The 27,617-nt window shown below is 31.6% G+C and overlaps 1 protein-coding gene across 1 annotated transcript in view; it reads right to left on the bottom strand.

Moving 5' to 3' along the window:
• LOC140062769 (uncharacterized) overlaps window positions 1–27,505 on the bottom strand; it is a 35,615-nt gene extending 8,110 nt beyond the window's left edge. Inside the window, exon 1 of the mRNA XM_072109101.1 lies at window positions 26,140–27,505. Within this exon, the coding sequence (XP_071965202.1) occupies window positions 26,147–27,505 (1,359 nt within the window). The 3' untranslated portion in view covers window positions 26,140–26,146. The remainder of the gene's footprint in view (window positions 1–26,139) is intronic.
• Window positions 27,506–27,617: the final 112 nt, after the last annotated feature.

Genomic DNA, 27,617 nt, shown 5'->3' with positions numbered 1-27,617 from the left:
GCAGGTAGTATAATTTAATGAATAATAAATATTTAATTATGTATATTTTAATAGGATTCTGATTATAAATTCAGATATTATTATTTTAAACACGAATTAAAATTCATGCTTGGAGATAAAATGGAAGAAATAATTAAATAAAAAAAATTAATTAGCATTTATTGCACCAACACTGAGAATCGTAAAATTCTAAGTAAGCGTGGAAAAAAAGCTGATATACCATTTCTGTGCTTTCAAAATATAATATGTTTTTGTCTCTTGTTGGCTATCAATATTTTGGGTTACTCACGTGCAACGTAAGTGTAAAATCATCTTACCATCATATCCTAGCTCTGTAATCGCGAGGAGTCCCACGAATACTACACGCATTCTAGCGTGTCGTTCCTATGGTAACGATCGTGATTCAATTACTAAGTTGTTACTGATTTTCTTATATCGCGTAAGAAAATGTAAAAACACGACATATTTTTAAAAATTAAATTCTCATCATCCACGAACAGGCTGTCGTAAAATATTAAATCATGATCGTGTTTTTTTAATTGGAGCAAACTGCGTAATAGCTTATACGTGTAACTATTACGGAGATAATAAACTTATTCCCGTTTTTTTTTTCAATTTGCATTTTAACACGAATAAAATTAAATCAAAGAATGTGTTTAATTTATAAATTTACAGCGCCATCCGAGCCATCAGTGTTTACTCGAGTCACAGTCCGTGTAGCATAAAAATGGTGTAATGTAAATAATAAAAATATGTTTCATTTTGTGTATTGAATCATCGTGTACATATATATGCCTACACTAGGTCTATATGTATGTTGTATAATTTAATCTAATTTGTAGTATAATAGTACGTGGGTCTGATGCAGACCTGTAGGCCACTGCTGTTATTTTAATGAAAGTAATTTTCTTTTTAAAATGGATGTCCCAACCTCTTGCTATCGACAAAATTACAGTATGCAATAAAACTAAAAACCAATTAAATGGCGATAAAAATAACAAAAAGAAGCGAAGTCGTTTATCATTCATAATTCCTATACGTATTATAGTAACAACCGCGTAATAACGAGAATTACTTTGACCTTTGACCTTCCTTCGGTAATACGTGTCTTGTCTATTCCGCCGGGTTTCCGTGGCTCTACTAACACAGATGTCGTTGCTTAGCAACTGTCGGCGGTGCCACTCAAGACATCGTCATGTGAATTAACCTTTGACCTGATGTTTTCTTCTTTCTTTAATGTTCCCCCTGATTCTTTATTACAATAAGGCCCCAGAACACTCATTTGTTTAATGTAATGTTTTGTAGTTATCGTGCTTTCATAAAGTAGCCTATATAACCGCTTTTACATGCCGCGAAACGTTCCACACAAAAAAGAAATAAAATATGTAGAAACTGGTCACTTCTTCACTGCCTGCTGTTGCAATTTACATTTCGTTATCTAAAACGAATCTTAAGTATATATACATATATAATTCCGTTATTGCTAAACACACATTGCTGACCAACTTCTTGCATACAACTACCAACTTATACTATATAGGTCCAATCGTTGCAGCATGTGTATAATGTATAAACCTAAAACGAAATGATTGAGTGCCATAAAAAGTGGAAAGAGGTTTGTTGGATCCTCCTTGTTTTGTATGTATAACAAACACAAATTGTAGTTACTTCAAAATTTACATAATTGCATAATAAATGAGAAAACAATTTAGATATTGAGGTGGCACCTGATGCAGGGTTCGTCGATAGGCACATTTAACAGAATGCACTCCTCTCTGTTAAGACAGTACACCATTAATAGCCAAACAACGGGATATTTGAAAAATGCAGCGACAGAGGGCGTGATATTTTATATTCTGCCCATATTGAAGATACAGATAACTCGAGATTTCCATAAGCTTTTGTGACGTCACTAATATATCGATTGTCCAGAAAATTAATCGACATGGTGTTGGATGCCTATTTGCAAAAAAAATCAGAAAGAACATGGACAAACAAACAAACTTACATACAGACAAACATAGCTTGTAAGTAGGCCTACTTGCAAAATGTGTTTCATGCACTTTGCTATGTAAATGATGAAAATCAACAAAGCTTCGTTTATATCAATCTAGAGACATGAAAAAAAAGGCTAAAACATTCAGCCTACAAAAGCAAACTATAAAATAGGCTAATTCAGCATCGGCGCCGTGATGATAGAATTGAACGAATTGAATTAAGGTGATTAAAAATAACTGGTCGATAGAAACTACTGATTAGTATTGCTTTAAAAAAAACGTTTCAAAGCATGAGTTATGAATAATTAATCGTAATTGTAAAATTCATTGTTTAAATAGATTAAAGCAGTCACTAACATCTGCTCATTGTGATGGCAGAAGCTCCATCTGCCAGCGGTTCAAGTTAGGCTTTGTCCGAATTGGAGATCTTACATTAATCCGTTCACATTTCACAATTAGGCCTAGGGAGGGGATAATCTTTGAAAATTGGCCTAAATCAAAATGTGAGTTAATCCCCATTATTCGGGTTGTGAACGTAATGTTATTATTATTACTAAGTGATTTTATATGGCCAACGCAGAAATGAATAAAACCTGAACTACACCAATTCTGTTGATACTTTACCAAAACTCCTGCTCTGTCCAGGAAAAAAAAATTGAAATTGACTTTGTAGCACCTTAAAATTTAACTATGTTATAGGCTTTTTTTTTACATGCTGGTGTGAACTATAAGGCAACGTAGACTAGTATTGACAAATTATGTATTGATCGACGGACTAGAAAATTATATTTATCACATTGTATAGGCCTTTTTTATAGTCACTTCCATTCATTGTTCATCGTGTACAACACATCACATGGTATTTTTAATGTAAGTAAAATCACAATACTATATGGAACAGGATGTCAACAAGACCTAGATAAACAATCATACCATTTATCCTTCATTTCTTGAAGTTTTAATTGATTAAAATTTACAACGTAGACCTACACTTTTTCTACAATAAAGTACCACTAGCGCGAATGGTCAGTAATACACCATGCCAAGCTGAACGAATTAAATCTAACACATTTATTTGCAAATTTTAAAATGTACATACATTGTTTGGGAAACGATTTTATTTCAACAAATCAACATTGAAAAGAGCCTTTTTTTTCTATTTGTCTTTCATATAAAGAAACCGTTGATCTTGTTATCAGGTTTAGGTTGTAGAACTGTTTGTGCAAGACGAATCCTGGTGCTGACTCGGTAAAAGATCGTACATGAACCAGGACACTTTAGAGAGGAGTAGGAACTTTATTCTGCTAGCCCACTCTTATCATAATTAAATTAAACAGGCCCCTCTACCCTCTATAGGCCTACAGAACTACAACAATAAGCTCCTTCAAAACCTCTTCAGCTCTACTTGCCATTTAAACATGACAATGTTATGGCCTACATATTAGTTTATGTACGGTCGTGTGAACAGCATTTAACAAATATTTACATAAATAATAGGCCTATACTATCGCGACCACAGAAACATTTGCGGTATTTAAAAAAAAAAGTACATTTACATTTTGACCTCTATGTTTATCTTGTCAACAGCAAAATCGGATAGAGCCGTGTTATGATATCACAATGCACTCACTCGCCCATACAACGAATCATTAATTGCAATTTTATTAAGTTACTAGGTAAATAATATATTAATTAGGTAAATTGGAACGATGACGTCATGTTGGTATTTCAATCGAAGACGGTTAAAAGCAAAAGTAATTTGATGAAGATGATTTATTAAATGATTTTTTTAAGGCAAAATATAAATCGATAGCCTAGGTGGTATAGCACACTGTACTTTGTACAGTCTACTGCAGGCCTACAATGAGGCATAATAGTATGGGTGCGAATGTTAGAGTACTAATAACATTTTAATTATGCCTAGAACAATTAACAATATCGTTAAAAATTCGAATCTGTATGTAGTAGGCCTGGCAAATATGGAGTAAATTAATGTACTAATTAATACCACTAATTTTTCACAATGCAGTTTACTCTCTATATTCTCATTCCAATATTTATTCATTTATCAATCATTAAGATTAATTTAAAATCACGATTTTTTTTAGGATTTTCAATTCGAGAGTACGGACTGTGGGTTTCGTTCACATAGAAAAACAGATTGTTCGTGCACCACGTGTGAGTTTTTCTTCACCTGACTTAGTACGTGGTATGACACCTGTATACACATGGGGTTGTCTCCATCCAATGTAATTGCAATCAACAATTGTGTTGATAACAATACAACATTAAATTAAATTTGTTTTCTTCATTTCTAACGCGTATTCTTTTGTAGCACACATATATTTTTATTAGAATAAATTGCATTTAATGCTTTGTGATAGCGATTTGTTTGTTTTTATTGTTTTGCACATACACAATTTTACAGGATAAGATAAACAGAACTGAGAGTGCAGAAGGAGGCTCGGCCAAGATAAACCACTTTTTAAAGTCATGTTCATCAGATTAAAAAGGTCATAAAAAATTAAAAACAATAAGATATGTATTCCAGTTTCCAAAAACAACTTAAATTAAGGTCACATTAAGCATATCTATCTTTTTCTCATTCTTTTTACATTTCTTATGTTAACACATTTATTAATAATTGCATTAAAAACATAGGCAGTTTATAAAATGCATATAATAATCCTGTAGGTCTGGTTTCCAATAATATCTCCTTTGGCAAAACACAGTCATAAAGGTCAGCCAATCATACCAGTAATTTGTATTAGTCTATAAGAAATGTTTATCTTTTTTATCATTCTTTTTAAATTTCTTATATTAACACAGTTATTAATAATTAAAAACATAGACAGTTTTATAAAATTCGTATAATAATCTTGGAGGCCTGTTTTCCAACAATATCTCCTTTGACAAAACACAGTCATAATACCAGCCAATTCATACCAGTAGTTTTTATTAGTATTTGCATTGATTTTTCATTTAATTTGAATAATAATTCTTCTTTTCTTGTAATGGTTGCGTTAAACTCGTTTGTAAATAACATTAGATGTTCAAGTAATCTTGTACAAACGCTCTGGTTGCATTAGAGTGTTGTTTTTGTATATAATGCTGGTAATGTGTATAGAAGTGATCCGTATTTTATCCACAATTATTATTCAGAATTTTGGTCTATTTATTTAACTTTTAAGTTGATTGTCTGTTCAATGCTGGTGGAATTAAAAAGGCGAAAGTAAAAACAATACATTGCAAATAATTAATTTATAGCGTAGAGAAGCAACAATGATGGAATTAGGTAACGGTGCATATTTTATTGCAAAAAACAATATTAAGACCGAACTACTTAAGGCCAATTTACACAGACGAGCGGTGATTCAAAAGGAATAACATATATATTTAATATAGAATCTATGCTATTCCTTTTGATCATTACACACAATAAAACGCGGAGCAACGGGCGTTTCCGCTCAGGATAGATACAGATTCTACATGGGACCAGCTACGCGGTTTTGCGCTTGCCGTTACCGCTCGTCTGTGTAAATTGGCCTAAAAAGTTCATCATCAAAAGAAAGCAAGATTATTCATTTTCATAACATTAGAACCCGGGACCCAACAAAGTATTCTTTAAATATAAGTATCCTTTGAATAGGGGTATACCATTGGAAATATGTATCACCCCTCATTATTGTTTGACGGGAACGTGTCCCCTAAGAGTGTCATAAAGAAGGGATTCCACTTTATTTTCATTTTGTATATTTATACTTTTGTACAAACTCGATGTTATGTTAATTATACATTGACCTATGTCTATAGTAGGCCTAATTACTTCTTAAACGGATACAATTATGCTAATTAATTATTTATCTGGTGTATATCGTCTTGTTATCGGTTTACCCGGATAAATATAAACCACGAAACCTGAAAGGAATCCATATCTTGTAATACAATGTGTTTTGTGAATTATCCCAATTGATATAGGCTTATACGGTATATTATAAATGAACGATTGTTTCTTTTTAAGGCGTATTTAATAGTGTTATCACTTTCTATTTTACCATAAACATATTTATAAGAAAAACTAAAGAAAGATTTGATTCATTTTAGGCTATAACCACAATAATAGTTAATTTTATTGTCTTTAAACAAACAGCTATGGCGATCATTTTTAGGGGTCTCTGTTCGCATTCGCTTTGACCTAGTGACTACTTAGTAATTTGTATTTTACAGAATGTTTTTTAAAATAGTCGAAAGAAGTCTTCAAGGAAATTTGGTGGTCTCATTTGGATGTGAAATGTGAATATTCAAAGCTGTAGTCCGAATCAACAAACCTCACAATTGCGCACGCGTATTTCGCAAATAGACTTTCAGGAAAATTAAGCATGACAAACCAAACCAAACGTTATTACATATCTCAATAACCCACATTATAGAGGACTTCCACCACATTACAAATATTAAAACATCATAGAGTGTATCTATCCACAGAGCGAACGAGTCAAAAGACAATACTTTATGATGCATAATTAAATTTTAATATACAAACGCATGCGTTTGATAGACAAGTAGAAGCAATCGAATCAATACTTTTGATTCTCTGTTTTCCAATAAAAACAAAAATAATTAAATCAGTGCTGATTGTTTAATTAAACTTACGGTACCGACTATAAAGCTTTGTTGTTTTCAGTGCCTACTCGTTTTGTTAAACGAACGTTGCGTCAAACGTCGAATTATAATAGGATATATGACGCGTTTAAATCCACGAGCGCAAACGAAATATACCTCATATTCGTTTTTAATTTTAGGTTGATTACAAATCTGCAGTCAGAAATATTTACTTGAAATTATAATGCAAAATTATTATTGTTGTAATAATGTATACCATGGACACTACTGAGATATCGGTGGTGTGATATATACATTTCATTTAGAACTAATTCATTTACAGATGGATATGTGTTTGTCTTAAAACGATTATTAGTTTATATGTAATTCATGAATATCTCGTCACCGAATTTGAAGTTTACTCGAGAAAAAAAAATGTTTCGTAAAAACTTCTTTAAAATAATTCGCCTGATTGAAGAGAAATATTTGACACATTTTTTTCAAGATTTATATCGCATAGAAATTTGAGACAAAACCATATTTGTAAGAAAAATCATGTTTTCCTTTACCGTTGCCGCCCTATTAAGTTATATATTAAAGCAATTTTACGACCTAGTATAAAAATGTGTTTGGATATTACCAATAAGTCCTCAAGTCTACATGATAAAATTTGTCCTATAAAGCAGATTTATTATGTATAAGCCTTTATTGTTTTGTTCTCAATATCTTGAATGCATGTGCGTAGAAAACATGCACGAGCAACGCATGCGTAGAAAGACCTACACTCTTTGTGCGTTGCGTATGGTCACAGAAGTACTACTTTCAAGAAAATTAGCAAGATGACAAACCAAACCAAACGTTATATTACTCATTGCTCAATAACTCACATTTTGTAGGGTACTTTACCCCTTCTTCTCATTTTGATGTGATACTGCGCATGCGTTATTGCGATTAACTAACTCTGATTCCCGCGGATCGTCGTTTGCAGTTTTTAAGTCACGTGAGAAAATGTTCAAGAAATATGTAGGACTATTGAATTAAGTGACCTAGTTAACGCAGTATATAACATAAGACAATCTAGTTGAGTGACTCATTTGTGAGTTAAATTTAAAGTACATTCGAGTCGTTAATCGTACATTTATTTCACATTGTTTTTTTTTCCAACTGGCGCGAGTACAAATGGAACGTGTTTCCTCATTTTTTGTGACACACACGTCAACCATTTAACGTAATGACAACACGATTAAAACAGCTAAATAATTATATAAAGACTGCATTTAAGAAAATCCAATTAGAATTATGTTTTATGCAAATTTTTATTATGCTGTCGATGAAACCGTGGAGACACGAAGCGTGTTAGCTTAGAAATCTTTTCACGACAAAGTAGTGCGAATTTTAGCCCTATTACTCAATATTCTCACCTGAAGTGCGAGGCTAAAACACGAATGCGTTACACATCGCGTGTGATATTTTTTTAAGTTGACATTTTGAGTCATTTCATTTTAAGTGCAACCTAATTTTGTAACTTTTAGATCACTGTAACTAAGCACCATAGCTACGTACGTTAGTTAGCTTAATTTTAAAGTTTGAATCAAGCGCGTATTATTATGCAAAATAGTGTAATATTATATTAATAAGACACACTTCAGCGGTCCACCGCGTATAAACCTGCACCACAACGTTGACGCGCGCGTCAAACTATGATATAGATATACGCGTACCGGTTCGGTTTTTGTACGCGCGCGTGAACTTTGTGTCTCTATCATGTTGCCTAGACTTGAGTCACCAGACGTCTAAACGCTTTATATTATTTGTGATCGTAAAAAATGATTATCATATTGTTCGGTTCAATGGAGTGATCTTGATTCAATAGCGATAAGTGTTGATTAGTCCGTTAGCTTGTCGTTATTAATTAGTTGAATAATTCAAATGATTTTCTACAAGTAGATTTTAAGAGATTTCATCCAGGTTATATTTCGCTGAATAAAGATCAAATTTGATTAACTAGGCCTATCGCTACTTATAGCTTCGTTTGTGTTTTTTCTTCTTTTTTATTAGCAATCATTTCAATGCTGAATACTTTTATGTTATTAATAGAATAATTTTATTACCGACTCCTTACGATTGGATTGTAGGTTTATATTTATAATTTCTGATTTTGTGATCAGTGTCATTCGGTTATGTAGCTTTCCCAAATTTGCATCTTTTACTCCCCGCCATCATAATCAAAATGCAGGTGTATCTGTACCACCACCATTATGATACCATTAACAGTACGTTCATCATCCTATTCCTAGCTGACAACAAAAGCAAACACTAACACACTATAGTAAAATAGTACAGATTATAATTAGTCGAAATATTGAATCCTTAGCACGATGGCGTATTTCATATTATATTCAGTGGGCTTCTTTTGTGCTTTTCACTATATATTACATTTAATTAATCCTAGGACTTTTCTATTTGATTTCACTTATTAGATTTAATCAGAGGCCTACTATGCATATTAAGATTATATTCGATATATTTTATTTTCCCAAACATAACTAAACTCGATGTATGCTTTGGTTCAGCGACTTTCGTTATTTTCACACTTCGCACTAAATACTTTTGTCTGTCTTATATCTTATTTACAACTGTATTTCAATCTCTATTTATTGAATTTCAATATATTTTTGTTTTTCAATTTACTTATAATGTCAAAATTGACTTTAAATTTCCATAATTAACTCTTTCGATGCGTTTTTTCGACGTATTTATCTTTTCGAAAATTAAATTTTAAATTGATTTCTTAATCATTTGGAATTTGCAAAATAAAAACCATCTTATCCATCATATTGATAATCTCTATGTGTAACATAATGAAACGTTTAATCGTGTGATTTAGAATCGTCACATTTCTTAATCTTTTCTTACCTGTCTAGATTCAAAGTTTAAAATGGCGTTCGGGTTTACTTGACCAATTACATTTCATTATAGTGGTATAGCACACTCGAGCGGATTAGGCCGGCGCTTCATTGGATGATGATGAGATCATTAACGTTGAGAGGGTAAAAGAATAATTGATAATGAATGATTTAAAATTAAAATTTGGGTTTAGTTTTATTTGACCAATTATGCTTTACCATTTGGTGATCTTGTGCACTCGAGCGAATGATGATAATGACACGATGAGGTCATTATCAATGTTGAGGTTGGAGGAAAAATTGATAATGAATGTTAAATTGGTTATGATTTTGATTTTTTACTTTTTCTGTCCCATCTTTTGTAAGTTCTTCCTATTTATCTTTTAAAGGATACATCTATATTAATTTATTGTTGATTGTACTTTGATTATACTCTGGTCAAGGTGGGCACTGGACGAGAGAAGCCCTTGATCAATGTTAGGACCAATCAAGGTGCTTTAATAAAACAGTCCTGGCTTTGTTTGTATCAAACCTGTTAGTGGCGGTAATTATCGCTGTTGGTTTAGATTGAATAAAATAAAAAAAATAAATAAAACATAAATATTATTTGGTTTGATGACAATGATGTTAATATTTATAATAGTATTTGATGAGTAATGATAATGATGATAATAATAATTAAAATAGTGGTTGAAAATATAAATAATAATGGACATGGGCGTAACAAATCCTCGAATTATATAAAGTAATCGAGAAGGCGGATTTCCCGGTTCATACCCACACCACATTCATAAAGTCATTTTATATATTTACAATATTTAAACAGGGTGACCCACCCGAATCTCCTTTGAGCGTCATTGATGTAGATGTGCATGGTGGAATTGAATTCTATCAGCTTTTGTTGGACGTAAAGGAGATTGTCTATAACGACGAAACTGATGACATTCTGCATTTTTTCCCTAAAGATCTCTTGTTTTTTCAAATCAAAACATTTCCCAGCATGTCCATCATCGAATTTATAATTCCACACCGAAACATAATGATATAAAATTTATAGTAATTTCCATTGTAAAGAAAGAGATACGTCTTTGAAATCATTCTTTAGAAATAGAGTGTGGGACTATTATTTTGTCCCCAAGTGAGTATTTTATTATACTGGATATAAAATTCACATGCGTTAAAACTGTATTAAGATTGCTCTTTTGAGAGCTATTATTCTGGTCTGGCCATGGCCATGTGTCGTGGACAGGAATCGCCACAAGCTCCTCCAGATAAAGTTATTTCTTTTCTCTTAGGAACACTCAGTCGCTACTTAATTTAGATCTTGTTTTCTAATTTCGATTACTTTGGTACAATATTTTCTTTGTTCAAATTATATCAATTGTTTATATTATTATAAAATAGCATTGAGGTTATTACTGCATAATATCTGGTATTCGTTATTGGTACTGCAATACAATATTGTTGACTTGGTAATGAGTTGTTGCACACGATACCTACCACATCCTCCTTGCTTGCGTTGGCGCGTATACGTTTGTGGTGTACATTGAACGAGAACAACTTAGACAACGTAAGTATGCTATAAAGTGCGTGTATACTACCAGTAATATTTACGCGTTCATTATATATAAAATAATGCTCTACAACACTTTTAAATAAAGCAAATAAAATATGCTGACGAACACTGCGCTAATATTACAAACGGGTTAAAATTTCAGCAGGCCATATTCTCTCGTACTTATCGCTAGATATCTTTCAATTGTGTTTAGTTTTTGATTGCGTGCTATGTCGTCTGTTAACATATCTCTTCAAATAAAGATATATTTTGATAGAATAAACCCGCAAGTTAGAGTATCTGCAAATAAACAATAAGAATTTGGACTTTGGATCTTTTTACTTAAATTAAACAAGCGATTGCAAAACTAAGGCACGTTTTATAATTACTCATTGAACGAAAAATAGATGATTGTTTCGCGAACACAATAGTGCAACCGCCAAATGGATTACATAATTTAGTTGAATAAAATGATATAAAACTTGTACGTGCGCTTGCGTAACCAATAAAACCGTTACGTTGCGTGTATTGAAAGAAGCCTTTAGTTCACAAAAGGTTGAGAACTGTGTATTATAGTATATTATTTGTAACATTCAATCATCAAAGAGAAGAAATAAAAAACAATAAAGCAACTTTTTTTTCTGTAATTAGTTCGTGTTTTAATTCGAATTAACGACAAAATACATGAATCGGTCGGTTGATCACGATACTACAATACAACCGAATCGCCATCATGTATTTTTTAAAGCTAGTTCGCATGTTTTATCGACTTTGGTAGTTAGCTTGATACAAGTTCAGATCAATCGCACTCCAATTCACACGGCTTTGGTACAGTAAATAGGCCTAGTCTAAAAAAAGAGCGGGAAAGGGGAAGGAACAGATATCACTTTTTGAAAAGGCAGACGATATATGAATTAAGAAAAATATTCAGAAAATAACAAAGATATGCAGACAACAACCTTCAAACGATGCACATTCTGAAGTTTTTTATGAAAATGCAGATAGATTTCTGGAGGAAAGTGACTTTCTGAAAACTGACTGTTTACACTATCTTATTTAAATCCTCAGAATGTTAAAACTTATTTTCTGAACTTTCCTACTGTGAACATTGCAGTTTTAAATTAGTTAACTGTGCATCGACGGCTCAATTATCTAGATTGACAAGAACAATGATGTAATTGACAATAATCGAGAACGATTATACATTCAATAACTCAAAATCACTTTCAGAATTATATCCAAACAATGTTCTACTTTCACATTCGATAAGTTATCGTCTGCTGCTATAATCACGTGAGTTACCCAGAAGATTACAACTCTTTTAGGGTGTTCCCAGTTCGGTTTGTGGGTAAAAGTATTCAATCAACAGGTTTCAGATAGCAATAGAAAGAAACACTTAAAAACCAATAGGGAAATAATTTGTAAATACTGGGAAGATACGAAGGAAGAAGATTTATTTAGTTGTATCTCCTTATTCGAAGCACCGACTTACTTTGTCTACCTAATACTAACTTAAGAATTTGACTTAAGTCATGAACCTACCAGGGTCGGCGATGGAAAGATGGGTAGAGCTTAATTTTGTTTAAATAATTCATTTTAGCAAACTCCATCCAACCTTCCTCAACCCCTCTCATGGTAGCTCAAATGTGACTAAGATATTTCGTCTGAAACTCTTCAATAGCGGCACACAGGGCGTACAATGGAACCGGTTTACAATACGACACATGCTCAACACCATATCCATTTCTACGCGTTTGATAATGTCACCAAACGGATAGGTAACGCAATAATGCGTCATCACAATAATTATTTAATTAAACTACTGCAATAGTAATTAAAAAGTATAAAAACATCATTAAAATACCAATTAGTAATTACAAGTTCGGACACTTCAATCATTTGTTATCTACAGTTGTTTTTACTTACAAAATCATTAAACGCTACAACAGCGTTTAGTTAGCCTATTCTATCTCATCACAAATACACATATAATAATTATATCGAACTATCTAAAAATGTTTATTATATATTAGAAAACTATATTATGATACGTAACGTCAAATAACTATAGAAAAACGGTGCGGGAAGCACTTCATATTTAATACAACACATATTAAACAGAGACATATAAGTTCTTACTACACTATACAATAATTTATGAAAAATCAGTTAATACTTGATCAATATAATCAATAATTACAATAATCGATTTATACTTAAATAATCTGTTAATGAATTATGATCGATAAACTAATAATCATTTTAAATAAATAAAAGACTGCAGAATCTGTACACGGTATTATATAAATTTATCACATTATAGATATCCCTCTAATTAAGGACCATACAAAAAAACACCTCTCCCATATTAACACCTAGGCCTATAGCTACTTAACCAACGAATACCAACAGCCAACCCATGGTCTTTAATTAGAGGGAGATATCTTTACATCGTTTATAAATAAATAATATAATTACTTCAAAATAGTAATTGATTGTTCCAAGATTTGTACATTTTATGGTAATACTAATATAGAAATTCAAAGAAAACAATAATATACAAAAAAAATTAATATTTCTCAATAACATGTGGAGTTGTATTTCCGCCACAGTTTATCGAATCACTATAGATGGCGTTGGACCGTTAGATACGAAGCCTCGTTCTATAACAAAATTGATATACAATTTTCATAAACCATTTTTTTTTTACATTAATAATAAACTTAAATAATAAATGATACTTACAAACTATATTAATGAAATAAATGTAAATAATATGGAGTTTTTGATTTGCGACAACAGAGGAACTAGTTACGTCATGTTAATTCATTGTACGCATGCGTGGGGATTGGGACGTATTCCCTCTCCCTCGATTCCTTGCCACAGTTTTGGGAGAATCAAGGTACAGACGACCAACGACACAAAATGCGTACATAGGCCGTCTCAAATCGAAAACTCCCCATACACTAAGTGACAAATCTTCAAGGTTAAAATTATTGATAAGTACAATTAAAATTGTATTTATTTTGTTTAACAATTAATTTACAATTTATTTAGTCGTGTAGTGATTATGCTTTCAGACCAGTCAGAAATAAAAGGCAAACAAGTTGTATCTGTATGAAACTGTGCTCTTAAAAATGAGGATAAGTATGTTTTTAAATGAGAGAAAACCAAGCACGATCAACACGAATGAGAAGGAGGTGGGACATATTCAGCCAACAAACGTTATAGAAGACATTACCGTAGCACACTGACAGAGATATAGAATCACTCCAAAGAAGAAATTATATTCTAATGGTCTAATTATAACCCATTGCAAAGATAGCTTAATGCTATAGCGTATTCGATATGTACGGCACTGTAATTCACCTAATTTAAACTAAACTGTGCATACAATGTGAACCAGTGAAAGAACGACTTGGGACCATATCCATGGAGACTGAATAACGACATGAAATAGACGCGCGCGTACAAAAACTGTAGTATTATTATCAGTTTTTGAACGCGCGCGTCGAATGAGTTATCGTCGACACGTCACACGATGATCATGGTACGATTTGTACTATAAGACAGAAAAGCCGGAAAACATGAAGGAACAATCAGAAAAAGAGTTAAATAAAAGTATAGGTATTGGAAAATTAATGAATAATATGTCTATGAAGAGAGGAATAGTTTTGGTGAACATATTTCTATGCTTGAAATAATCTTGAACAGGCCATGATGTAAGCCCGCTAATCCCGATAACATAAAAAAAGCTGTTTTCAATTTTTCAACCATTTTAACACGTAAACTGACTAACACTGTGACATACGATATAACCGATTTCTGGTTGTTAAAATTTAATTTCTCCAAACAAATTACTCGCATGACTTTTTATGGGCACTGCGTGTTTATAAAGCTACAGAATAAATAAGGGTATTCACCATTAGATTAAAAACCAACACAACGGCCTACCAGGAGTATCGAAACAATACAATTCATAAAGCGATGTCTTTGTTTTCCGTTAAATTAAAGCCCCGGCTAAGGACGCATCGTAATTAAATGTAGATTCAATCAATTGAAAAGTGCTAAAAATCGACATTATAATGTTTACCTAAAATAATGACACATCTGTCTACACTTTTAGAAAATCGATTCGTAAAAATATCCAATTTCATTTTAATTTCGTTTGGCAACCTATGGAAAGAAACATGTCAGCGCTTATTTAGATCAAAGATAAAAACACATTTTCACGTACGCACATTATTTAAGATTTTAAAATATATATGATCACTATGAGGCAGCAAGATATTACGCGCCATTTTTTGCCGCCGTTCCGGATATCATAAACTAGATTCCTTAATTTTTTCTTCTAAGCCGTCTTATTTTCAAGCAATTTAAACGGTTTTAAAGACAATATGAACTGCCTCCCGTGAACATAAATACACGCTGCGAATCTCGCATTACCCGAGCCCCAAATCCAATTTGGACAAACTCGCGAGTCTAGAAAATTGACTCATAATTTGGCTACTATTTTTATTCAATCTCGAATTGATTAAGCGACTCCCATTAATTTGCATGTATATAGGTCGCCGAATTCAGTCACGTGGTTAATGCAATAGCACTATTGAAGACGAGTAGTAGTATTTTAAAGTGATTAAGTAAATCTCTGCTTAAGGGAACAGCAAAAAGAAAAGCCGGTCCTATCACTAAATAGTTCATTTATATAATATTAAAATAGGGCAATTTTTATGTTTATAAATCGTTCACACCCGAGCACGACCACACTAGAGAAACCAAGCGTGACAATACTACTTTAGTACGTTAGTAAATTGTATTGTCATAAATACTAGAATCATGAATTTATTGAATATTATCGTTTTTGTATTTTATTGTTTTTAGTTTTTATAGCAAGTAGAGATATATTATTTATAAGGAAAAATGTCAAATTAAATTTATACGAGACAAACCGTAATAAACATACGAGTTAAAATTCCGCAAAAATCCCAACGACATTAATTGCAAACTTTTCTGCAAAATGATTTTAAGATAAGTGGAAACATGGATAGAACATTAAATTATAAAATTCAGTAATAAAAATAATTCTGTGGGGAATTGAAAACACATGGCTTGAAATCAGGAGGTGTAGAGAGCGGGTAGCCAGCATGGGGCGGACTAACAGCCCTGGCGGAATAGATTGACCTATAACCCTAGGCTTTATATGATACTTTTTGGCACATGTATTATATTTTATAAAGTTCAGGGGGGGGGGGCGTAAAATTAATAAACAGAAGAGAATGACATTTTGTACGCGCGTCTAAATGATGGAACAGTTTAATTGCACGCGCGCGTAATATAATTCTATAATTACATGCTTTGACGTCAAGCGTTGAAAAGTTGATAAAATACAACATAAGTTGTACGCGCGCGTATACTTTGTATTTATTCGTGACGACAAAGATCTTTAAAAATTAAGAAGATGGGGGATTCCCCTCAACCGAAAAGATTAGTCTTGTGGTTATTCTTTCGTTGTACAATACCTAAGTAGTATCGCCATGGAATAACCAATAACACTGTCCACTAAAATGATATGAAAAGTAATAGTTCGGTAATATGTCATAAATTATGAGGATTAGGAAACGTGGAATTCCGGCAATAATAAAAACAATATAAAACTGAACCGGTAGAAAATATGGCAACTAACGGATGTCCTACCATATAAAAAATCTCAGTCTACCCCCAGAGTTTAAATCTACGCGTCGGTAGTGTAGCAGCAGCAATGCATCAGACGAAATTGTTTATCAGTTAATATATAACACATTTAATGTTTACTCAACATGTACATTAAAATGTATATATTATTTTATAGAAAGTACATTTGATTGTGTCTTTTATTATACCATTTGTTCGTACAAGGATAGGCATGGGAATATGATGATAGGCCTACAATAGTTGTATGATAATTATTATTAATACAATGGCAAGTGCATACATAAAGTCATACGTTTGTATGGAGTGTTTCATTTAACAAATGTTTGTCCAGCCGCCAGATGTGTCTTTTTATCATGATTATTAACCGGGCTCTTTTACATAAAACTGGCCGTTATCTAGTAACCATTTTGTCCTGCGTAACAAAATAATCACGCCCGCGTACAAATCTTGTTACAGTATTTTATTAACAGGGTTTGTACGCGGTAGTCCATTATTGGACGCGCGCGTCAACTGTCGTGATGTCACAAATTTGCTCAGCTGTAAACATGTGTTTTTAATTAAATTCCACGGGGGTGTTTTTTTTGGCAATTTGGCATAAAAATATGCCCTTTTTTTTATTTAGCACACATTATTGATGTACCGTAGTAACCGTATTTATCCAATAAATAAAAGTCAGCACACGCAGTTGGAGTCAGGAAATTCGATACTGCAAAATACCCTGTGTTATAAAAATAGCGTAAAAACAGGTAGTAAAATTTGAAGGTTTTTTCCAACGGAAATTAAAAGAAAACAAATACTGGCCCGATGAATTCAGAGAATCAAATTAAAACTTGAATATAAATTTAAAAGCTGCTTTGATTCTTAACACGCAAAATTATAATTATTTTATAAACGACATCATAAAACATAAATATTTATCTTTTAAGTTTAAACCTAAGATAAACAAAAGTGAAAAATTGTAAACGTTTCCTCATCGTTAAGAGTTGAAAAAAAAAAATTGTTTCATTTATTGCGTTAGAAATTTTTCCCACGTTTTGTCGACGATGAACATGTTTTTGTAACGGTACATCGTCATCATTGCTGTAATTTGCATGCTAAATTTGATAAAATATGACATTAAATCTGCAGTCTAATCTAGATCATCTTCACGTTTAGGCCTATTGATAATAATAACTCTTTGCAGCGATTATAATTATAACGGTATATCCGTTATAAGTTGGTGTCCAAGTAATGAAACGCTATTATTTACAAACAGCGCAGGTATTCAAATATTATGATAGACCCATTGAAGCACAAACCTACGGTTGCAAAATGTGCTCTAAATATAGTTATTATTTTTCATGTATGTTGAAATATGATTTTTAGCATTATCAATGAACTATAAGAGCTATAAAGGCCACCGTAGGCTTATCATATCATACGATAAGATCTAAATTTGCATAGACCTTTTATCGGCACTATACTTCATAAAAACCTATATTTTGCGGATTGACTCTCCTCATACACGATGTTTATGATGGTGTTGAGCGCTATTTCATAAAGTCCTATTTTGCATCGACATATACACCATTTAATGCGTTACAAAACTCCCTTTTCAAAATTGTATTATCGATTATTTTATTAAAAATAATGACAATTCACACTTCGTGAGTATACATTGTCGTCGAGTACACTAACATCGAAGAACGTACAACAATTTGTCAATGACACAGAAATAAAAATAGGATTAAGCTGCAGTGTTCTATTTCCATACAATAATTATGGTTCGTTGATTGTAAAGTTTGAACCACGTACTATTCTGGCCAATAAAGAACGAGATTTATGTAAAATAAAACCACCTTTTCATTACATTTAATCGGTTTGAGACGGATTGTATTAAAATATTGAAAATTAAATTTGAGCTGGTTTTACTTGGCGTTGTCTGCGCAGAATAAATCAGTAACTCTGTTGTTATACGTCATAGAATATTGATTGGTTTAATTGAATGAACTTTTACATACAGAGGACGCGGATAAATTAACGTTTTTAATTAATACGAAACGTAATTAATGGTTGAGAATATACTGTGTAATTCTAATCAGATTTGAGTAATTTGCATAAAAACATCAGCGCGGTAAAAGGAAAAACACAATAGATAATTTATGCTTTCTAAGATTTGTAATTAACTAGAAGAATGCAATGCGATTGTTTATATGAGGTAAGATTGAATATGGGCCAGAGGTTTGTTACGGATTAAAAACACAGCCTTTATAAATGAAGTCGGAGTGATGAACTTAGCAAGAAGCGAGTTGTCGTTTTCTTCATTACTGCTATGTAAACAAACCGAAGCGCTCCGACACTATATCAATTTACACTACGACCGTGTTACCGCGATCATGCCAATTTTAACATCCAACTATTTTTTTTTGTCTGAAAAATGTTAATGTTCATCTTATCATGGAAACAAAGGGAGATGGTTTTCTACCAATTATCGGTGGTATATATGTATCAATTACATTTTATCAGAACTCTTTATAATTACTAATAAAAGATGTAATAAAAGTTGAGTTTATGAGAGTGTAGTTTGGATAAAATGTTGACGTCCGAAACAAAGAGTGAAAGATAATATTCAACCACTTCATTGTATGCGTACTAATGGTAAAGAACGCAATTAAATATATGCAGAAAATGTTATAATTACCTATAAAACGAATATAAAAAAAATTAATTTAGTATTTTGCTTTTAATAGTTTGGAAAAATAAATAAATTTCATTTTAAATAAATATTTTACTTTAATAATAATATTATGTTATGTTACAAAAAAATATTGTTCAAGTATTTAGATAAAATCAAGTAATTTCATTTTCAATAATATTATCTTATTTTTAATATGCCATAAATCAATCATGACATTTAAAAAAGTCGTAATTTCTAAAAGTATCCATAAAAATAAATTTTAGTAATGAAAATATTTTGAGCAAAACAGCGTATTGCAAATTTATATTTTGAGAATAAATATGCAACTGAGGCGGTATCAAACTTTCCCATACATTCGGTAACTGGTGTTTGTTATTTTATATTTACGTCTAAATATCTTAAAATTTGAGCATTGCTGTATGATACGCATAATAAAAAGAAGAAAAAAGATTATTTGTCTTGTTTTGAATATTTTCAGCTTGGACGGACATAATGTTCGCTCGAACGGGTTCAATCAATTAATGCAGTTCTACCAACGGTGAAATAATTGCAATAACAACTATGAAGATATTTCTCGTGTGAGAACTATATCTCTTTTATATCCAATGTCGACTATGACAATCTGTTGTTAAACGATTAGGGGAAATAACAAGAGCAGAATAGGTCTTTTAGTTTACATAACATCACTAACAAAAGCAGAGATTGGAATTTGCTGAGAGACTAAAAATGTACATAGAAAACAATTAAATCTTAAGTAAATAATCACAATGAAAAAACTACTTATGAATAATTTAACTGTGATAATAATTGTCTTGTTGAAATGAAAGAAAATAAATATTATTTTATGCCAGCCAGTAATTCCATTAAATTTAGTTAAATTCAAAGGCAAATTACTGGAAGATGTTGTGGGTATCAGTGGCTGGATCTCAATGGAGATACAAAATAAAAAATAAGCAGAAACTTATTAATCAAAATGATAAAGCAAAACAGCCAGAAATAAAATGTCAAATTAAAAAAAAACAGTATTATATAAAAGGGTTAATGATAGTAATTGGAGGGAAATAAGAATTAACAAGGCCAACAGCCATAAGTCGCGTGCTAAAACGCATAGTGATACCGGACCGACAGACCGACCGACATAGTGAACTATAGAGTCGTGTCCACGCGACTAAAAAGCAGTCATAAGCTATACAATAGAAATATTGTATTCTTCAAACTCTACTGTACCTGGCTCTAACATCCTTTTGTTATTCCTATATGTGCAATCAAAAATAGATTATCAATATATTGAGGTATTAACCATTTTCCCAGTAAGTGTTTTAGTATTTGATTGTGAAAACAAAGTGTACTGATATGTTCAAACATAACATAATAAGAACATAGGAATATAAAACCTAGGGTTACTACTGTATATTTAATATACAAACTGATATTTTATAAAGTGTTGCAGGATCTTCATAAGTTTAATATAGAGATGTTTTTAAATAAATTAGTATTTAATATGGTTTTCTTATTTCAAAATTATTACCTAATTTTAGCTACATTTTGGCTGTTATTGAAATACAAAGCAATACATAAATAACATTTTAAGAAAGAGAATTTTCAAAAACCCAAAGTGTAATAAAAATGAATTGATCTATGTGCAATTTTTTAATAAAAAGAAATTAGAGTAATTTTATTGATTATATATGCATTAATAATAAAAAAATAATAGTAAAAAAAATTAAAACCTATTTATTAGAAAATAAATTATTTTTCTTGTTAAGGTAGATAAACCTACTAGTTATAATTTGATAATAAAAGTTTGTGAATATGTACATAAATGAGGTTTATCATTATTATTGTATAGCTGTAAAATTTATGATCCAGAGTTAATTTTTATAAATTAAACTTATACGGTTCCCTTAAGCCTCACTCAAAATTAGCAAAATAATGAGAAATACAATTATAGGCAAAATATTCAGCTGTGTCATAATTTAAGATAAACATTTTGTCAAATAATTTTTTTTCCCGAATACAGATAATAAACATACTCATTATAGATTATTTTATTGATCCACAATAATCCTATGAATTTGGGACATAAAGTTGTTCACTGACCATCAGGCCTCTGTCAGTCCAAAGTTCACTTTGCAACTATCCTTTAAATCAAACATGGTGTGGAACCTATCCTATGAATTTAGGCTATATACTATAGCTTTTTACTGATCGCCAGGTTGTTGCTGGTCAAAACAGCCAACATTTCACCATGGGACTATACTTGAATCAAACATGGTGTCTAAATTGAACTTATCTTATGAATAAAGGCCATTAAGTTGTATGTTCATTGACAGTCAGGCCGCTGATGGACTAAAAGCAGTTCAAAGTTCACGTTGGTACTACAGTAATTGAATCAAAAATAGTGTCTGAATAAAACATAGAATAGAGGGTGGGATTATATGCGGCAATGCAGTAAATGGTGCAGAAAAAAGTTGAAACTAAAGTTGATTACAAATTAAAAATCTCTGTGTATTTTAAGAATAGAAAGAAGTGGTAAACATTTCAGAATTATTCATTATCTGAATTTCCAATAATATTGATTTGGTAGAAATCTATATTAAAAATTACATTTCTAAATATAGAATTATATTGGAAAAGTTGTACGTCATTGTCAAGTTCTATAAAAATAAGATTGGCTAAATTAAATAATAATGTCACAATATATCATCGGCAAATATTAAATGATTCAATCCATTCTTCTTAATTTAATATTTATTTAGTAAAATTCTGGTGGAAAATATTGAAAATTTAATAACGTCATTACATAGAGTCTACAGCCAATCTTATTAAGATTAAAGTACGCACTAAAGAACATTAAATGTTTCTAATACTTAAATCATATTAAAGCATAAAATCTCATTGATAGAAGACCTATAGATTAGAATTTTTTTTTATTTTTGAATACATCGATATTATGAATAACGAAGGAAGATGAAAAAAGATATATACACAGTATGTATATATATCTGGAAGAGTCTTAGCAATGTTAAAGCTTATATTAATTCTATTATTGTCCAACTTAAACATAAAATCTAAATTACTTTAAATTTTGGAAGTTTACAAATGAAATTCTTTGATCGAGGAATTACAATTTTATTTAAAAATAATTTGTGTACATACTGTTTTTTGTTGCAAAAAAAAATATCCAAACTGTCATTTATTTAAATTTTTAACAAATACAACCATCAGTTTTGATTTGAAGCAGTTGTATGTTCTGTTTTTTAAAAAAACTTTTACCGCGCTGACATCGGATAAAATGTTGTAAATTGAAGCAATAATAAATGATTAACGTGTTACATTGACATTTTTTTCAAATCATGCTTAATACCGTCTACGAAATGATAAAATTTCTTCATGCGCGTACTTAATATGGAAATACAGCGAGTAGAGTTATCTATATTATGATGGTCTCCCATGAGAAATTCCTATATTAGAACTAACTAATCGAAGACCACCCAAATAAAATACTCTTACTAATAATTAATCAAAAAGTTCATAATAATTTGAAAATAATCTGCCAAGAAAAATTAGAAGTGTGAAGGAATTGGTGGTAGTCATAATAGTAATAATAAATAAACAAGACTTGTGGTGATTAATGGATGTTTATATTAAAGTGGCATGATAGCTTGGCACAGGTTAACAGCTTGCTTACAAATTCCAAGGTCTTTGGTTCAAATCAAATCTGTATTCAGAATTGTTTTCATGACCAGTGCTGGTACCTACTGTAAGCCTGGCTAATGTTTATTTTTCCTAGGCTGTAGTCATGTCTATAGAAATCTTTAAAAAGCTATGTTATAGGACATTATTAATAGAAGATAGTCTCCAATACCTAAATTAATTAAAGTAATAATAATATTACATTTAAAATAGATATTAATTCCACTTAGGCTACACATAATGATTCACCTGTTTGTACATAGATAATATTTCTTTTCTGAAAATGTTTTTAATTAGAACACTTATTGCAGGTATTGTTTGTTACACTGTTTGTATGCAATAATATATCAAATCTTTTTTTGCCTGAAAATATTTTCATTATAGCAATGTTTGCAACTTGAAACTCTAAAATTATTAAACAACACTTTGGCAGCTGGCTTCAGCATAGTTCAATAATTGTGAGTACAACCGTGTTATTCATTTTTTTTCTTGTCAATAATCAAATAAATTTGTCTCAACTTTAAAATACTACCCGCTGGAAAACTAAGCATGATGTAAAAAAAAAGACGAATGACACTCGACAATAGTAATTTGGTTTGTTGGTGGAAGAAACATTTACAAAGATAAAAATGTGTGGCTAAAATACCAACTAATACTATCTCAGTCGTAGATATACTTTCATTAAATCACAATCTGGAATTATTAAAATAAATTACGTCTTTCGGTTCCACAAAAGGATTAGAAAACGGGTGAAGTCACAGTGTTCGCTTCTTACAGCATAAATTAGATCTCTGTAATCAATAATTAATGAAGCTAAAAGAAGTCCACATTATTATGGGATGGTAGTCAATAATTGGATGAAGGACCAGAGACAAACCTGTCTATGTCAAATACACTTATCTGTTAATTAGTGGCAACAAAAAAAAAAATCTAAAAAATCATTACAAATGTATGATGTAATATTGGAAACACTAGGTATAGAATTAACTATGCTTTCAAATAGACTAATGTACATATAATTGATTTTTTCACATTTGCCTATAGAGACGGGAGTAATTGGAATTTTGTGTGGTTATCAGGTTTCTGAAGACATTGTGTATTCCACCGTCTACGCTATTAAATTATGAAGGAATATTACCAGATAAAACTGCTAAGCGAATAACATTTTAAATATACCCTGCTAAAAATAAAATGTTGAGCATTAACTGTACCAGCCAGACAAATAAATGTTAGTAAAAGCAGTAATTTTTTGGATATTAATCTAATGTATGGGATCCAATTACTTGGTTTAATCTAATAACCTAGAAACATACTCGCCAATCAATGGTAATATTTTTAGTGAATAGCCAAATTGTTCCACATTCTGATTGAGAAACGAATTTATAAAATACAAGCAATTCATTAAATTTGATAGGTCAAGAAAAATGATTGCTTTCAAGTGAAATTTTATATACACAGTACAGATTTACCGAAAGAAATGATAATAACATTTCAAAGAGGCATTGAATTTCTGTTTTTCACATTGTTTGATTAAAAGCAATATTATAAAGCAATAACTAGTAAGGAAAAATAAGATAATACAATGACTTAAAATAAACAAAATTGACCCTTAGTTTTTATCTATTGCACTCATCTATCTAAACATATTGTAATCAAGTAGAACAATTACAATATTGTTATTTAAAAAAATCATGTATTAAACCCTTTTTTTAAAACATATTTTTTATTTTTTAAACTACTGTATATAAAACACATTCATAATCCTGTATATTGTATTTTTTTAAAATCTATAAAATAATAATTATAATGTATTTTTTATTATAATTATCAATTTTAAATAGCACACCTGTAGTTTGTCATCTTCCCTTGGCCTATTTATATTATTATCTTTTTAACAGATATGTCTTTTATCTTTGGGTTCAATGTCTAACACGCAATCAAAACTTTAACTTTCAATTATTTAAAATAAAATGTAAAGAAATATAATATTGTCATATATTAAAGACAAATTAGTGTATAGAAAGTGTGTGGAAAACTGATAATTATTGTGGAACAAAACACCCAATTGTGTTGAAAATACATTTTTTTTGGGGTTTATATGAAAAAATCTGTATACTGAAGAAGATGATATTAGTGTGTAGATACAGTAATGATTGTATTTTACTGTTTATTTAAATTGAAAGAATTTTAAATTTTTTTTAAATACAAAAAAAATGTGGTGAAAATGAAGTAGAGTAGAGGGTAGAGAATTAGTGTATGAAAAACTAGTCAAGTATCCATACTATAAATTTAGCACACTGTGTAGTTTCACACTTTTAAGGGGACATACTAGTTTATGCTCTTTGTTCTATGGTGTATGTATATAAACTATTTCTAATATACTAAAAGTAAAATATAAAAAAAAACAAAAAAACAGCTGAATCAAAAATACTGATTATGAGTTGCGTAGATTTAAATACTATAGATTGTTATGCGATATATCTTAAATTATAAGGGTACCTTCATTTTGGGGCACAATTGACTAATACATCAATTATAATGCTAAGTTATGTAAGGTAACAACAATTATCATTATTCAATTATCGTATAATTGTTAGTAATTCACGATAAAACAATGTTAATTAGTTTTTAACAGTTCAGAGTTAAAAGTACATTTTGATTCAACTGCAAACAAACACCACAATTCATTATTTCTCCATTAACTTTAAAGTACCAGGGCTTTTGATTTTTCTCACTTGGCCCTGGGCTAGTGGTAGATTTTACTAGCCCACATGCCATATTTAATGTAAACTCATTAAATAGTTTTGGTGGAAGTTGCCATGGCTGAATTTCACTAGCCCATTTGGTACAAAGTAATATTAATCAGCTAACCTGGAGCAGAGTTTACTAGCCACTGCATGCTGGGCAAGAGTCAAATCAAATCCTAAATCAGTATGGTTTATAAAAAGTTTCATTAATGGAGAAATATAAAAAAAAGTGTGAAACTAATGTTTGATACCATATAGACACACCCACCTATGAATTAGTGCATCTGTGAAATTGCAATCGGAATCTGCTTGAACTCTGTCAAAAATTCTTGAGGTGGTCGAAATCCGAGTGCCAAACCAGGGTTTAGTCCGGGCATCATCATGGAAAAATATGGTTCTTCATGGCCGGATCGGCGACGCTTCCACCGCATAACAGGAACTTTTTTTTTGTTTGGATCTGTGTAGCACTTCCTGCAAACAGGATGTAGTTCTGTCTCACCTTCGTCGTGAACGAGATCTTCCGTAGCAACGCAATGAAGGCAAACTTCTGGGAAAAGTCCACTAACGTAGTACGGGACCTCAACGGGATCCTCGCACATTAAGTTTTTCCGCACATACACGCGACTAAAGATGTGGTTTTCGTCATCGACATCGGCAAAGTCCTGGAGGCTCGACCCGCATGTGTATTGCAATCCATCCAATGCTTCTTCCAATTGAACTTTTTGCTCATCTGTTACTTTTTTTTGCGCATAAAGACAGCGAGGTTTACCACATTCGACGCATTTTATAACACGTTGTACAGTTTTACAGGTTTGTGCGGATGGGTTAAATGGCATCCCGTGCACAGCGATCTTTGGCATATTTGGGGGTGAATTGGCATTGTGGTATGCTTCGATATAATGGTTCATGGTCACCAAATTTATTGCACCATTGGTACTCTGTACACTGTCCTCAGAACCGTTACCGGTTGTCACCACCGGTACATCTCGGTCCCGCTCTCTATCTCGTTCAAATTTTTCAATTTCAATATCGGTTGTACCGGTAGATTGAGGTGCAGTTGGCGGCGTTTTCGGATCTTCTTGCTGCATTGGAATAGGACACGGCATTGTCGGTTCGACAACTTCGTACTGCAGTCTCGGTGTACTGCAAGCACTTGATAGTAGTCGAACTGATGGATGTTCTCTTTCATGTCTTTTTTCCCTCCTACCTGCATCGTTCAAAACATGTTGGATCGCTTCCCGGAATGCTGGACTCCTTTCCGCCGCCCGTCGGACGTCTTTCATATTATGACAGTCGTTTATTATGCAATCAAAAATGTCAACAGTAGACGGTTGCGGCGACTGGGAAATCGCTTTCACTGAAAAACGAAAATATTTGCCAAATTCACATACATCACCGATTAAACTATGTAACGGCAGATTCTGAAAAGCGGAAACTTCCATTGAATTTCCGACGGCGGCGACGACAGGTAAATGCCGTAACTCAGGCGGTAAGACAAAGGTTTCAGCCGACGTATTTTGCCCGGTGACAATGGATTTAAAAAGCTCGTATACAGTGCAAACAGGATTAGCTTCATGCAGTGCGAATTCTCTTAGTTTTTGTTCTCCAAAAACTATTTCAACTGACAGCAACATGATTACAAAGTCCTATACTGCACTCGGCATTTAAAAGTCTGCTGGAAAACAACCAAGTGTTTCAAAACGCCCAGCTAAAATGTTGATTTTGGTCGCTCAGCGCTCATTTATC

The sequence above is a fragment of the Antedon mediterranea genome, chromosome 1, assembly GCF_964355755.1.
Source record: "Antedon mediterranea chromosome 1, ecAntMedi1.1, whole genome shotgun sequence".
Lineage (NCBI taxonomy): Eukaryota > Metazoa > Echinodermata > Crinoidea > Comatulida > Antedonidae > Antedon > Antedon mediterranea.
Note: the sequence above shows the minus strand (reverse complement) of the source record. Positions and strands in the feature narration are given on the sequence as shown.